The sequence below is a fragment of the Platichthys flesus genome, chromosome 17 (genome assembly GCF_949316205.1).
Source record: "Platichthys flesus chromosome 17, fPlaFle2.1, whole genome shotgun sequence".
NCBI classification, from domain to species: Eukaryota; Metazoa; Chordata; class Actinopteri; order Pleuronectiformes; family Pleuronectidae; genus Platichthys; species Platichthys flesus.
In genome coordinates this window covers 13,675,107-13,692,252 of record NC_084961.1, presented here as the reverse complement: position 1 = coordinate 13,692,252, position 17,146 = coordinate 13,675,107, and the positions used below count along the sequence as shown (strand labels likewise).

At 43.9% G+C, this 17,146-nt stretch overlaps 1 protein-coding gene across 1 annotated transcript in view; it reads left to right on the top strand.

Annotated features, from left to right (window-relative positions):
• csmd2 (CUB and Sushi multiple domains 2) overlaps window positions 1-17,146 on the top strand; it is a 238,824-nt gene that overhangs the window by 9,662 nt on the left and 212,016 nt on the right. Inside the window, exon 2 of the mRNA XM_062410449.1 lies at window positions 7,408-7,624. Coding sequence (XP_062266433.1) covers window positions 7,408-7,624 — 217 coding nt within the window. The remainder of the gene's footprint in view (window positions 1-7,407; window positions 7,625-17,146) is intronic.

The following is a 17,146-nucleotide window of genomic DNA, read 5'->3' as shown; positions in this document are numbered from 1 at the left end:
GCATCCCACCTCACTGTGTTGTGTGTGGGAGGCGGATCTTGATCAGAGCTGAATAACCTCTCCTGCGAACAACAGGGTCTTTCAGAAAGGGAGGAACATCGACTGTAACGTGCCTTTGACTCTCAGGGGGTGACGTTCCATTGATCAGTTGGAAACCTCAGTGCGCGGGTGGACGAGGCCCCTGCGTTGTTCGCAGTAACCCCGACTCACCACAGGGCGATTTGCACTTACTGATGAAAAGGACCGAGGAGAAGAACATGTAGAGTCAACACAGTTTTTTTTTCTCAGTTGAAGCAGTGTCGGAACCGGTTGTAGTGTTGAGTTTGAGAGGATTGGGTTGAAATTGTGTTAAAGTGTGTGGGAGGCCGGTTTTTCTTCTGCTGGGTGGGTGGCTACGGTGCAGGTCCTTTTGGCTGGCATCGTAATACCACTGGTTAAATATGACCCAGCTGGAAGGAACTGCCTGCCCTCCTCCCCCTCCTCTTCCTCTCTGTCTGAGAGGACACATGCTCCATTGTGCCTCTTTCGCCAGGCAGCAGTGTGCGCATGCACTCTCGCAAGTGTGCGTTTCCGCGCCCTTGCCTTGACTGTGTGTCAGCATACAGCCATTTTCATCGATGCTTTAAACATTGCACGTGGGTGTTGTTTATGTCCTTACCCCACACATTTCGCCCTCCAGCTACGTTGTTGTCACAATGTGTGTTCGGGTTGTTGTAAATGCGTTTTTATTAACTACGTGTTGCCATAGGCGTCAACAGATCTTGAAAAAATAAATAAAACAGCCACAGTCTTAGATGTGAGCGCCACAACTGGGACAGCACCTCATAGAAAGCAGCCACTTTGTATTCTGGAAAAATGCATGTATGTTTGCTTGAGTACTCTCTGCGTGTTTGCACGGATAATCTCACATTCATGCAGGAGACCGTCCCAGTTTTGCATATGGAAGCACAAGCTCTCCTGCCTCTTTAAGAAAACAACGTTCACCATTCATCCCAGTGGTAACGACCTCGGTGTGGCGGCGGAGGGGGGCAAGTAAGTGGGAGGAAGCCTATCACCAGCGCCTTCCACTGCATTTGGCTTTTCTGTAATGGCAGACGTTGTGGTCCTGGCCCAGACATTAGCCTAATGCATTGAGGCGAGCAGGATCGCTGAGCTCGCCTATTTCCATTTTAATGGCCGCCATCTAGAGGTTAATTTGGATATGATGCGGTCAAGGCGCACATACGCGCTGACACGTCAAGAGACAAATAGTGGTGCTGGGAGGATCTATGGGGCGGAAGGGTTTATCTTCACAGCAGGGAGGCAGTTACTGACGCGCACACACACACACACACACACTCAAAACATTTGGTTGTTTGAAGTTTACTCATGGGGTAAGTTGGATGTGATATTGGACAGCTTTGTTACTCAATAAACCCTCGGGGACTCACTTCTTTGGTTGGAATTTACTCCCTGTTTTGCTCCCATGGGACGCTCCTGCTCTGTATATGGCTCCTGATGGACCACATATATCAAGGCTTAATGGTTCCCCCTGAGAATTAGGAAAAAGAGCTGAACTCCATATATCAGCTGTGCAATTTCATTTTTTACAGCGCCCAATCAGAACGTGCATTATCTGAAGCCAAGGCACTTATAATACTATATCTCAGGATTGCCAGCAGTTGCCACAATGAGCAAACTGATTGATTGTCAGACTGATGATAATAGTAGTGATACTTCCAGGTGTTATAATGGTCTTAAAATATACTGCCCATGTTAAGACGAGCAAGTGCAACAATAATTTCTCTGTTGCGTTTGATCATTTTTCTAATATTTTCTTAAGTGTTTCCAAATCGCGTCTTTACATTTCGTGGCCGTGTCACAGGCTCGCTGTGCCGAAGTTCCGAGGGACCTCTGTTTAACTTCAAACAATAACTTTCTTCTTAGCTGTATCCCCTCATGCACGGCTTTAGACTTCAGGCGTTTCTATTATTGACTACGATACGGGACGCTCCCTGCAAAAATGGTCTTTTGTCCAAAAGCAAACTTGAAGTGCAGATGAGGCGACGAGACAGAAGCGGGGATGAATAAAGCAACAAGGGAATAGACACAAAAAAAAGGGGGGACAGGGCCCGGATAGGAGATTTGTAGTTCGGCACTGACTCTATTGTTTGTGTCTTTGCGGCATTATGAGAAAGGGACTTTGGGATTATGTTCCCTAAGATATCATTTCCTCCTGTTGAGCGTCACTGTAGTCGGTGTAATTGTATCTCGGCAGAGCAGTTACATGAGGATATGTGACACCGTGCTCAGTCAGGGTACAGGGATTACACTCATACATGTGCAGACAACCAATACCTCTGTGTACAGATATGTGTTCACACTCACCTCACTTTACAGTCACAAACACACACACACACAAACACACACAGACACACACACACACACACTGATCCCCCAGTAGACCTCTAGCTTTAGCTAACGGTGCAGATTAAGCTTGATCTTGCTATGAATATCACACTGGCTGTCTGTGACCTCGACACAAAAGCAGCAAGATGCAAAAAATAGTTTACAAAAAGAACACAACAACTCCGATTTAGCCGATATAGCCTTCCCCTTCTTTCCAACTCATTTACTCCCACTGGCTATTGCTCTTCCTCTCGTTGACCTTCTGACAAGCACTTACTTTCCCACTCTCCCCTTTTTTCCTCTGCTATTTTTGATCATTCCCCCCCCCCCCCCTAGTTTGTCCCTCACCTCACCTTTGCTTCTATTACTATTATCTTTTCCCACATCATGTCTTTTCTCAAACATCCGGAGAGTCAGTGTCTCTCAGTCTATGTCGCCGCCACCTCTCCCTCTTTCTTCTTTGGCTCTCTCCCTGTCCCCCTCCTCCGCTCTAAGGGGCTGCTGTCCTGCCTGAGCGCAGCACAGTGACCATCGATTCATCAAAGTGTCACGGCGCACTGCAGCAGCTCCGTGGTACCGCTACTAAACAACTGCCCTGGCAAAGCAAACAATAGCACCTGCACACACACACACACACACACACACACACCTGGTGCACAGCCCCGGCAAGGTCAGACACCCATTTGGCAGCATGCACGCCGGAGTTGCCAGGCGGACGCTGCCGCTGGCACAGTGGGGCTAAGCAGTGGACAACATATCTGTTGAACATCCACAGTTATCGGGCTCATAGTTTAACATTCCCATACAAGGCAATGCAAATACTCCCCATAAACATGCTGTGGGATAAAATACACAAGCCACTGGAACTGGTTTTGCAGTTTTGCTGATCTAACCCATTGAAGCAGTTCCTGTACCACGCTCATACTAGTTCACCGGAACTCACACAACTTGAGAATGACCTTCTGCCTTGCCGGTGGTGTAACTGGACTAAAACAGTAATGCCAGCAGTCTGTTTAAATGGTCTTTATGGTATGTCACTGCGGTCATCGGCAGGATTGGCTCTTCCCTATAGGTTTAAACTGGGGGGCTTCAGAGTAAGTGACCCGCTCCCAGCAGCTAATTTCATAATGCACCCTGGGCGAGGCTTAAATAATTCAAGGCTCCGAGTGCGGGATCTACTTAATCAAAGGCTCAGGAGTGGAGATTTATGTGCCTCGGCGTGTGCCTCCCCACCACACTTGTATCTTATATGATGGTAAACTGTGTTGTGAGTTACTGGTGCTTAGATCCAAGGAGAATATGGATAAGCGTGACTCTTCGGCGCAGCAGACAAACATCTGGCTAACATCCCCATTATCCCTGCGTAATGTGGAAGTTAAAACTTGACAATGCTGTTAATCAGTCCCTAATGCCCGCAAATGTGAGTTCTCCAGTGAACTCTGATGTGTCTGTTATTTTTTTTTCGGTCCAACTCGATTGTTAGCGTCTAGTTTTTTTTTAGCGAGGATAAAACGTGCCAAAAAAACAACAACATTAAAATCCCTGAAAGAGCAATGTGTTTCATCCTAGATTGGCTTGCGTCATTATCGATTTCAGAGTCGGTCACTTGGCACAGGTGCGGCCACTTCAAAATATAATTTCGGCCGAGCTCTGGCAGACTCTCAGATTCGTTGTCATTTATTCATTTTTTGGCTCCGCTTAATTGTACCCATAAAACACAGGAGCCGTTCCTCCGCGTGGTTGATCACCTGTCGTACATCGATATGTTCCGTCCCCCTTTATAACACATGAACCCTGGTGTTGTTCAGTAATGCAGCGGCGGCCCACACCCACCCAACTCATCACCAATGCACAAGCGGTGCTCAGTCCACTCTGTCCCCTATCAAGCTCTGCCATCGTGAGCCATTGATTGGCATTCGTCAGATATAGGCCTGGTAATGAAGGAGCTGATGAGGGATTATTGACCGGGGCTGTTTGTATTAAAATCAGGCGGGGGGGGGGGGGCTGGAGGTGGAGGTTTTACTTGGATATTAGTATTGACCCGCTGGTAATGGCGGGTGTGGACGCTCTCTCGTTGGGCCTATTTAAAGGCTTTTTATGCAAGATCCGAAGGCGATAGCGCTCGCTCCGGTCTGTTTGTGCTCGTCATGGTTGGTGGTTAAAGACGAGGGAGGACAAGAGAAGTAATGCGAGCACACACTGTGTTGATGCTATTTTCGGCGCTCTATAACACTGTTAATACACGATGTTGTTCGTTTGGTTTCAAAAACTCCACGGCACAGATCTCAGCGCCAAACAAAAGCACTCACAATGCAACAACTGGCTCAAGTGTGTTGAAGTGTACGTGGGTTCAAGGGTGCGCACATTAGCATCTTTCGGAAGAGGTCATGCACGTATGAAGCGTTGGAGATTGACGGACGAGAGGCCCCCTGCCAGGTTTTTTTGCTGAGACGGGCCCCGGGGATTCAATAGTGGCATGATAGATGCACTGGGACTGGAGATGCTATTATCCTCCTGCTGCTGATGCTGATGCTGATGCCATCCAGACAATGGGGATCTTTACCTCCTGATATCTCCCCTTTCCCCCAGCCCCCACAAACTTAAAACTAAAATACAGACATGTTGTGATACAGAGTTGTTGCGCTGACCAGACACAAAAAGACAATTATGGATTTAGTTGGTTTGTGTGCGGCTGCTTTGCGTGTTTTTCTTAAAAGATATTTCAGTATTCATAAATGTGCCACCTAGGCCCTGAAATCTCAAACAACAGGCTTGATTATTCCTGCGAAAAAACAAATCCAGCGTTTGCTCATCTGACTAAGCAGGGATTATCAGTGTTCATACTGTAATGCTTCTCCTTCATTTATTTTTCTCTCTGTACTTTCTTTTAAAAGAAAATCACTTTTCTTTTATATCAGTTGTGTTATAACACTGAAATGAATGCAAATTACTTTTCCTCTACCTGTAAATCACTGTTGGTTTTATCCAGACATGGATTTTTGATCTTTGGGACTCGTTTCATCCCATCAGAGAGCGCGCACACAAAGTAGCACAGAATCTGTGGGTTTTTCACGAGCGTTCAATTATTCAATGATACTCACATTTCCCCTGAAGGGGATTTAACAAAGCCGGCTTCACTTTTACATGTTGCAAAGCTGCAGTGTGTTTACTCAAGATTCCAGTTTTTTTTTTAATGCCCTCAGGTAGTGTAGCTCGTTTCCATTGCATCGATTTGCTATAGACATTTACACAGTTGTGGGTGGGGATACAAATGAACGGAACAAAAAATGTATATCTACCGCTGCATTGTTTGTGTTGAATAATGTGGTTTATGCTGATAACAGATGTCCTCCAATTATATCCTCCTAATTACATTTTAATCAGGCTGCATTATGATTCAGGTTTGTGGCGGGAGCAAACAAAGGGGAAAATACAGATCGTTTGTATAAATAGAATGTATTCTTGCATGACAATCTAATTTAGTACCTCCGCGCGGATGCTCATTTATTCAGGCTCCTTTTGTGTGACCTTAACTCGGCTTGCGTAAGGCTTTGTGTTCAAAGGAGAATAAACTCTGCGTGCTGTGTATTCCTGCAGTCTTAGGTCACAAGTTACAGCTCATGTCCTGGTTGTTAAGATTTAATTATTCTGTCCTGACTATTCTTGTCATCTTTGTATGACAGACTAACAACAGACTGAAGAGATCGATGCCCAATCCCATTGCATCCCTTGGCCCTAGCCCTACCTCTTATTTTCGATGGTTATCTTGGCCCTTGAAACAGAGTCAGAAGGCGTAATGGTTGAAATCTTTCCCCGACAGATTGAGACAGCACTTCAGGAAGCCTTAACCAGAAGAAATGATGTGAAAATACAGGATTAGCATGCAAAAAAAAGGACCACTAGCATGCTAAAGCTAGCGCGCTCATCCTCTTTTTTTAACGGTTGTTGTGAAAGAATTACAATAATACATAGACATTATATTAAATGAATATATTACAAATATTGTATTGTCCTTATTAAAATATTATATTTGTGGATCTCCCTCCCAGCTTGCCGGTATTTTGCAAGGCATTCTGGGTGCCCCTTGGTTCAAAGAGTCTGATGGCTATAAAGCCCCTTAGCCCTACCCCTCTGTCCCAACAGGTGCTGGGACAGCCTACACCTTCATGTGATCACGCAAAACGAACGGGAAGGGCCAAGGGGTGAAATGGGATTGGACCAAAATCAACTTCCACATTTAATTGTTTGATCGGAGGAGAAAGCCATGACCATGCGGGTCTCATTAGTTACCCATGCTGCTATCCCTGCAGATATTAATTTGTGAATCAGCACTGAGAATCCCAACTGAAATCACGGGGAGCTGCACAGTTTATAAAGTGTAATCACACATCAGTCCACATTAGTGAGGAATTAAACCTAAATGCCTTTGATGAACATTGAGTTAAAGTCGGGGCTGTGCTCACATCATTGGGAGACTCACACATACACACAAAAAGATGCCTCACTTGCCACACAACACACCACAGTGATGAGTGGCAACACACGCAATTAAAGTTTTAGATTGAAGGCGGTTTGAGCGCCTGCGAAGGAAACATGCAAGATGAGTACAATAATTGTGGTATTCAAGTGTGTGTATGTGTGTGTGTGTGTGTGCGTCTCCTCCCCTGCTGCCCTCCGCCTTCTCTCCTCCAGCTCTTTCTTGTATTAATGTGGGAACCTATTACTAATGTGGTGGGTGAACAAGTGTGTGATGATGGAAGGAGCGAAAGCTGGGACAGTCATTGAGCCATTTAGCACCGCTGTATTAATGGCTTTTGCTGCATGCTGTAGGTGATAATGGATGTTGCCGCGCTTGAATGGTGTTGTGCATTTGTGTGCCTATTTCTGTCCTTTCTATTCAAGGATCCGGAGGAGTGTTTGTTTTTTTTAACTCATAATTTCTCCACAGTGCAAGCTATTCTAATGGGTCTTAAACCCTTTTAATAAATAACCACCTTTTTCCCTTTTCTCTCTCCGCAGCTCAAAACTGCAGCTACACACTAAACAGTCCCAATGGGACGATAGAGAGCCCCGGCTACCCGTACGGTTATCCTAACTACGCCAACTGTACGTGGGTGATCGTGGCGGCGGAGCACAACCGGATACAGCTGGTGTTTCAAGGCTTCGCCCTGGAGGAGGACTTTGACCTCTTGTCTGTATACGATGGGCCGTCCAGCCCAGGGAACCTGAGGACACGGTAAGGTTGGACTCAGTGCTTTATGTGCGCCTGTGTATTTATTCTGGTTACAGTGACACTTGACCATAAAGTTACTGTTGGATGCTTGTAATACATTACATGGTATATGTATTACATTGTTGGGCAGCCAGAATGAAAAGAAGGTAGAGAGACGCTGTATTACCTGTTTAGTCTTTTTTAATCTATTTTATCTACTTGACTAACATCTGCATTCAGCTGTGACCTAGATTAGTTGCAAACATACAGGCTATGTCTCGAATCAAGGGCCGCTTCCTTCTGTATTTGAAGACCGATGCTTCATAGTGCTTGGACTCTTGTTTACAACAAATCTATTCATACAACCACTCATCCCTTGCATCATCACATTTCCCCTGATTTCAGCAATAACTGCAGTGGGTACAACACGATTGTGAGCAATAACTACAATCGCCCAAACCATTCACATGAAACCCAGAGTTGTTTTAAAACGGAAATGATCCCTTAAAGACCCATTTGGACTCGGAGGTATTGATAAAGGCAGCGGACTGGAAACTGGAAGAGGTGAAATTATAATGGAGACTATAATCACTGGCAGTTCGGGCAAAGCCTCTGGTGACTAATACAAGACTTCCTCTGTGGAGACTGTGACTGCATTTACTCAGTGGAATTCTGGGCACTTTTTTGCTCCTCAGAGCCACCAGCAAAATTAAATAAAGAGCACTTGGGTGTGTGAAGACTCAAAAAAACAACATCTTCTGAATCAGCAGCGTCTTTCTTCTGCTGTAAAAACCAGCAATTTAGCAGCCTGGGAAAGTGTTGCTTTGTGCTAACCCTCACACACATTTTTGTTTATCAGAACACGGGCTTTCCTCCTTCAATCTTAAACCAAAATCCTGTCTACACCAACAAAGAATGTTTATTTAAGCAGCAGATAAAATCTTGTTGTCAAGAATATGCCGATGCAACAGGTTGCGACATGACCGCCCACCATGAAGACATGCTGGCCAATCAGAAGTGGCGAATTCTGCGTTGTAAGTGTGAGGCAGTAACCTCTATTCAGCCGTTTGATGTCTGTCCCTCAACATAGAGCCAGAGGAACTGTACAGTTAAACTAGGCTTGTCAAAATATAACATTTTCATCCCATGGAATTAATTCACAATTTATATATAAAGTGATTGAATGACAACAACGATGCTCTCACTCAATTTAATCTTTAACTTTATTTGATCTGATAATTCTGTCAAGGAGCTCATGTTTTTACCCCTGTCCAAAAATATACGCTGCTCAAAAACGAATAGGCTGCCTGTTAGGGTTGAGCAGATGATTGATCAGTGTCAGTGTGATTACAGATAGCCCCATTTACCCATTAATGTATTATCATAAAAGAAGAGTTAAATAATTTTATTTAAACATTTCTAATGCCCTGTTGTAGTTTCATGTCTGCATCTCCTGCACATGACTCAAAGCAAATTTAAATTGCTGGGCTTATCTCCAAATAATGGACAGTTTCCCCGTCTCCACATCCACACCGAAACGTTTCGGAACATCCTCAACCACGAGAAGAATTCTTCAAAATATCAGTTTTTTTTTTACTAGAACCTAATTTGCTTGTGTCAGAAAGATCAAACTGCATAGAAAAATCTACATTTAAAGTGGAGTAGGCCTCAAACACTGTCTCACTGATTTGCAGTTCCCTGCTCAATGAGTTTAGACCGTGGAAAGAAATATTTTTGGCCTGAATTTGCTGTCAAAAAAAGCCAGACTTCTCTTTTATATTACATGAAATAATAAGATACAGCCAGAGAGCTGCAAATTCCTCATGCATTTTGTATTTTGAGACATTATTGCTCGCATCTATCAGACCTCTTGGCGGTCCCTCACTCACACACTGGATCAATTAGTAACATATTCCGCATCTGATCAGTTGGCATCACACTAAAGCTGCTTTTAATTCCTGTCGCCTTCTGCTTTGAGCTTAGCCTCGCAAATACTGTAAAGTTATGGAAGCCCAGAGGAGACAGATGACTGAAATGTTTGTGAGGGCCTTTGTTACTGACACTGTTCAGAGACTCTCTGTTTCTCCCTCTCGATAACCCGCTCCCTCAACTCCCTTCCCCTCGCTGCGCCTTCCATTCTTTGGGAAAAAAAAAAGAAGAAGAAGAAAAACCCACTATTGATTTGTGCTGTGCTGCTCTCCTCAGCCTTTTTCCCTGTTTGGACCTATGAGCTCGGCTGTATATCGGTGGGACGGAGGGAAAGTGTTCCACTCTCACTGTCTGAGGAGAGGAGAGAATCTGGGAAGACAAGGAAAAAAAAAGGAAGAAGGGAATGGTGGTTGGGAATAGAGAGACAAGATCTGAGGGATTGAGAAGCAGCAGTGGTTTCGTGATTTCACAGGGAAAAAGGATTCCCTCCTTTAGATTCTGCCTGTGTCGTCTTTGACCCGACGCTCTTCACTTTCAAGGGAGGCGTTTTGTAAAAGTGAGACTTCAAGCTCTATCTGTGAGTGAGTTTGGAAAAGCTTGGAGGAGGCAGCTCTCTCCAGTCGGCCGCAGTCTGTCAGAGCATGCATGTGTGTTTTCACTCAAAAACTCCACACACACACATACACACACACACAAAGATGCGCGTCTGATAATCCAGGCCTCCTTTTGCTCTCATCTCCCGCCTGTGTCAAATGTGATTTTCTCTCCATCTCTCTCGCTCCTCTCCCTCCGATTTCTCCCTCACTCTTCTCTTTTTTCCTCCACACCTATTTTTTAATATCTTATCTCTTCAGCCCGTTCTCCATTTTGTCTCCTGCACACCGCATTCGCTGCATTTCATCAGCCTTTCATGTGTGCCACGCCATAGTTTGTTTGGTGCTCGGAGAACTGCTCCTTTAATCTCCATCAAATCGTCATCAAAAATGAATGTTTTGCCTCACTTCATATTCAAATGATCACCTTTGATTTCTCTTTTCAAAGCAGTCACTTTCCTTTAGATTTGTTTATCTACCCGTTAATTCGTCCAGTGCCGTCAGTGGAAAGCTGAGGAAATTGTTGTTATATTAGTGAACGCCAGCCCTCAAATCTGTCCTGCTTCATACAGGATGTGTGCTTATGTGTTCAACTACAGTGTATGCTCACTGACGCGTGTGTGTGTGTTTGTGAGTGTGCGTATTCCCGCTGCAGATTCTTTGTGAGTCACGCTCACTCCTTGGGAAAGGCATGTATGAGTCAGTCTGTTGCTGCAGCACTTCATTAAACTCCAGATCCCGAGTGACACCTGAGAGGCGGAGAGCGAATCGGATGGAAGTTTTGTTTAGTTTGAAAGAAAAAGAAAAAAACTCATGAATATTCAGAGATGTATTGTGAGAAAGTGGTTAAGTGCATTCTGTGGCCTTGGTGCGTTCGGGAGCTTCACACTGGCACACAATGTGGTAGGGAAAAAGTGAACTCAAGGAAAAAATCTCTGCGGCAGACTAAAGTAGTTCAAATGTCGATGTAATAAATAGTTAGTATATATTCATTTAGAATATCACAGAGTGTGACTTTATACTGTATTTTAGACTTTGTATTCTATTTAGAAATAATTTAAGAAAATGCCATAATAGTGGTTTTAAATAGTGAGAAATCTTGAATAAGTCAGAGAGATGAAAATGTTTACATCAATCTCATATTTTCGCACATATCTAGAGTTTCAATGACAGTTTTGGTATTGCTCTCTGTACATGTCCTGGTAACATCATAGCTGTTCAGGCTTGGTTAAACATGTGGGTCTTTGGTGATCTAATCACAAGTGGACAGGTCTAAGTACAGGTGTGCACTGAGGATGCTTCTGAGCTCTTATCACAATCCTCAGTCCTGCTTCAATATTCTAATGACCAGAAGTATTTTAACGTTTTTACAATCACTGTTACCCATACGTTGATTTATTTGTCCTGACTTCAAATGACTAAAGCAATGAATATTTCATAGCAGAGGCTCATAGAGTAATGTAGGGTATGAGTATTACAGTGGCCCCAACACACTCCCACTCACATCTGTAAACTCAGACTAGTTAGAAACTACAGCATATGGTCTCTATAAACAGAAACTATGCAGGATGACTAGAGACACATGTAGAAACACATATCATGCCAGTAACATTTAAAACCATGTACGAGCAGGGCCTTAGTGACAATAAAACACAGCGCCCTGCTTTTGTGTGTGAAAAGAAATAGCAACGCCATATAACTCTGAAACCAAAAAGTTATGTTTTTGTTTAACATTTCTGTCCAGTGACAAAAATAACTGTATAATAGCAGAATGATTCATCCAGGGAGCAGTTCTATTAAGTATTCAAGAGTTCACCAACGCAAAGGGAACATAAGACAAACCACAGCAGCAAACTTCGGAAAAATGCTTTGAAAAAATTCATCAAATTCGACAAAGACAACCCCAGAGCAACAAAGATAACCCCAACAACTTGCTATGGGTGCCTAGTGGTGCAGGCCTAATTTTTGGACTATAAACAATAATACAGATATGTACTTGCTCGTCCAAGTCTTGTGATTCTCACAGTGTTTTCATTTCACGGATAGGAGTTATAGATTTTAAATTAGAGCATTTTGTTTGGGACGTTCTCCTCAGGTCTGATGTCTCCCTCTCTCACGACACACCTGTCATAATCAGTGACTCACACACACACAGAGGGAGGGGGGACAGGGGACAGTGAGATCTATTTTTAGACTTCACAGGTGTTAATCAACACAGCAGGTAGTGCAGTCAGAGGAGCAGAGGGACAGTAACTCAACATGGCGTGTTCCAGTCCCAGTGGGGTAAGACACAAACATTGAGTTTTTTTCTTTGTCTTTCAGGGGGGAACTGTTGAATTATTTAAATAATCAACTGTCAATGATATCTTAAGTCAATGTGGTCATTTTCCAGATAGGACTTATAGTTTTTGAGTAACAAGGTTTTGTTTGGAGGAGAATTATGAACTGAGAACTACTCTTCTAAACTGCTCACACGGCCTAATTTTTTGGCTCTAAACAATAATATAGATATGTACTTGTTCGTCCAAGCCTTGTGATTCTCACGGTGTTTTCACTCCACGGACAGGAGTTATAGATTTTGTATTAGAGCATTTTGTCCGGGACGTTCTCCTGAGGTCTGATGTCTCCCTCTCATTCTCGCACACCTGCGGTAATCAGTGACTCACACACGCAGAGGGAGGGGGGCCAAATGGGGAAAGGGGAGAGGTGAGATCTACAAATAATCTACTGCACAGGTGTTGGTCAATACTGTAGGTGGTGCAGTCAGTAGAGCAGATGGACAATGTCCCAGAGGTTATTGGTTCAAGTCCCAGTGTGGGTGAGATTTATACTTTTTTTTTTTTTTTGTCTTTCAGGGGGTTACTGATGAACTACAATGTGATTGGCTCTACATCAGATTCCTGTATTAGTGTGTGAATACACACTAATAGTGAGCCACCTAGTGGAGAGTTTGAAAATGAAGTATGAGCAATATACCCCAAAATGCTGTCACATGATCAGAGCCCTGACCTGAAGAGACCTATGACTGTATGCAGTGTTAGTGATAGCGCCGCCTACTGATCAAGTCTCAGTCCTTCTTAAACCAGTCTCTCTCTCTCGCTCTTTCTCTCTGGGTCTCTCTCTGAAACTGGTACATTTTCTCTCTCTCTCTCTCTCTCTTGGTCTGTCTCTCTCTCTTAAAGCAGCCAGTCTGTCTCTCTTCCACAAAAAACAAAAAGTCTCTTTTCGACCCAGTCGCAGAAGGCACCCATTTCAAAATTTCTCGGAAGGAGGAATTTTCTAGTTGAATTCACTATTGTGTTTCCGCAGATGTATTTATATGTGTTGTCGTCTTATCACGACTGTCAAACTAGATGGTCTTATCACCTCCATATTTTTGTTACACAGCCGTCATGTGATGCAACGAACCGGAGCTCAAACTAATCCTTGTTAACATAAGAAACAGTGAGAGCCACACAAGAGCAACATCCCACAACTGGGATCATAATTTGATTAAATCTGTGTTATTCCTTATTTCTCATTGACAGGGAAATTATTTTACAACAACATAGTTTATGGATGTGAGAGTTTACAACATCTGGCTCTCAATTCCGTGATGAAGGAGCACTTACTATACATCAGCTGGACGGACAGTTTTCGAAAGGGTGCAGCTGCATTACCACATGGCCAAAAAACGTTCCTTCATCTCCATTTTAATTCCCCTCATCCTAATATCCTCACGTCTCCCGTCAGAGCTGTGTTTGCCACGGTTAATTAAACTTAATGAATTCAGCAGAACGAGAAGTCGCGTGGACATTTATCTGCAGTCATTCTTTCTTTTTCTTTTTTTCATATAAATTGTGATGGAACGTCTCCCGAGAACCCGGCAGCCCCCGTGTCCAGGGTTAAACAGAGCCTGTGGTGTTGTCAGCACCCTGGTCACAGAGTTCTTCCCATGACTAAAGCAACAGCCAACTTGACCTTAATCTGAAAAACACTGAACCCTCACCAGCTCACTCACTGTCACACCGAGGGCACATTTCTTACTTGTAAAAAGCAGGCCCCCTTTTCCCACTTTTGAGTCACATTTCACCTTGTAGCTGCCGACCGGGGGGAGCGCTCAGTACATGTCAGCGGAGTGAGAGAAAAAGCCAGTGGGGTGTGCGAAGGCGTCTCTCGCCACATGCCTCCCCTCTCGGTGATGGAGTGATGGAGGGGGGGGACTTGAGGTCTGGCAGTCTGGCAGGGGCAGGAGAGTGTGAGAGAGGAGGAGGCGCGGGAGAGACAGATTTTTAGCCCGCGGACTCGCTGGGACCTAAATAAGGAGCACTGGTGCATGGTCCTGGGAGTGGCAGTAACACTACAGTCAGGCCTCGGGGGCCGTGAGGGTTGGGGTGTCACAGTACCAGCTTGTGTGTGTTCAGAATCTGTTGACAAAGTCAACAGATTCCTCATTACGGCTTGTGTCCTAAGATTTAACGGTGAAGACATGTTTTGAGGATGGGTTTTAGGCTATCAATGGTTAGAGTAGGTTTTACAGGAAAATGGATATAAAACTAGTTTTCACAAATGAGCTCCAGGAAATGTCGGTTCAGACTTTCTCTGTGGATTGCCTTTTATGTATGAAGAACGCAGCAGGAAAATGTCCAGAGCAGCAGGAGGCAGGCCCTTAACGTCACTAGCTCTTGTCTTTTCTGTTTCTCCTACATGTATGGCACCCCTCTTTTTCATCCGGAGATATTTGTTTTCATCCAGATTTGCGTTCCGTTGCCTGACAACCGACTCGATATGCTCACACGCAGCCCGTCCTCCAAATTCCAGGAAAATGTCCAGACTTCATCTGCAAACAGCTTAAGTCATGGATACACAATTTCCTCTGTTTGTGTATGTGCATCTGTGTGTGTGTGTGCGGCTAGACTGTGCTTACAAAGGGAGAGCCAGGCTGTTTATAAAGCCCGTCTCAGAGAACTGATTTAGTGTCCACAAAATGAAGTTTTATTGGAATAGAGATAAAATGAACACCACACTCGCAAATTCAGAAAAAAAAACACACACACACTCTGCCTTCAGACAAACACACTTCTAAGCACAGAGTGAACAGCAGTGGGCTGGACAAGTGTTAACCCTGTAATTTCTCACTGTCACAGAGGTTTTTGGAGACGTATTCGCTTTGGAGCAAAGATTTGAAAGCGTGGTGTCTGAATGAGAAGGGATGAAAGGATTATTTTATTTTGCTTCTGATTGGAGTCTTTGGGATTTGAGCTTCACAAATCTGTTTCTCTAAAACACACCATGAAAACAAACCAGTCTTTTCCTGCTAATTGATCATTTGATCATTCACACTTCACAGTGGTGTCACACTGTGCATGCATCAGCGCTGTGGTTGTCTGCCAAAAGCTGTACAAATGGACTTTATGAAAACCAATCAGAGGCCAAATTCCCCCTATACATCTTGGTTTTATTTGATACATGTCGACCAATGGAGTTTGATCTGACGTCTCGATATTACAAGAAACGAACACAAAGGTCGACTCACAGCCACAATCCCTCACTATTTCACAAACTCCATCTAATGTTGTTGTTGTTCCCGTAGCAGCAGGAAATGCCTTATTCCGAATTTAAACCCGAAATTAGAAGTTAATAAACTATGAAGCTTTCATTCAGAATCACCTTTGTGCCCAAGTCAAGTCTTTCAGTCCAATATTCACTCTCCTTTAAGCTCTGTTGTTGCTTTTCAGCTCCTTAATGCTGCACTATGTTCCCAAGGTAGCTAATTTGTGTGTTGTTGGGTGCTGTGCTAATGGATTTTGAGCTTTTTGTGCTCAAAATAGCTGCCTGATGCATCCACAAGCAACATTAACCAGAGTGATGTGACCGAACCCAACGGTGAAGTTATGGGCCTGAAAGATCCTGGGAACTGAGGGGAACTGGGAACAGGGTCAGGTGATAATTGGTTTGTTTGTCGTCACGCAAAATCAACTAAACCGACCTCCGCCAACTGGAGGGGCGGAGTCTGGGTCTTGGAACTCTTTGAATTTAGGTTTAGAAGCGATTTAAGGGACATCATTCTGTTTCACTTAATTTACCTGTTTTAGGACAGATATATCATTTAGGTTCCCGGACTACTTCCTTTAATATTCCCACTATAAGAACTTGGCAATGGTGTGTAGGATTGTTTGACTCTAGAGGATGTAAACACTTAATTGTGCCATAGTTCTGTGTGGGTTTGTCAGAATGAGAGAAGCCTTTCAATTATAAAAAGGTTGCTGCTTCAAAGAAAAAAAAAAACAACTCCTAGATAGTAAAGAACGGTAATTATTGTTTATACAGCTGTAAAGATAAAAAGCCACACATCATTTACTGCAGTTTTTCTTGATACAAATGCGTGTTTTTAGTAACTAAAATCATCTCGTGGATCAGCTATCATATCTCTCTTCAATGATGCCAGCTGCTTATACATAAAAATATATGTTTTTGCTAATGCTAGTCATATAGCAGACATATAAAAAATGTAAATACATATAAACAGTAGTGAGTGTTGTGTTAATTCAGTCCCATATCCTTTAAAGCGTGTGTTGTGTTAGTGTGCCTCCACCTCTCCGGCTGTATGTGTGAGCGGGCACAAGGTTAGTCAATGAGTCGAGCTTGAGGAGGGCCAATGTCCACAGGTCAGGGTGAGAGTGGCTGACGTACAACGGCTCGTCCTGCTGGAGAGCGCTCGCCACGGCAGTAATTCTTCTGTGAAGGCCTCGGCCATCAATCAATTGTGCCGCACATACTTTGCAAAATGACTCCAGCTCTCCAACATGTGTTTGCATACACACACACACACACACACACACACAGACACACACACATACACACATACACACATACACTTTTCCTCTTTGTGCATTCAACCCAACCTCCACATACTTGTATGTCAACATGTTGTGAAAGATCTATTCAAGGAGTATATTGTGTATCTGCATGAGAAGGAGGAGGAGTGTTTGATGCTTTGAGTGTGTGTGTGTATGTGTGTGTTTGTGTGTTGTGATAAATATGG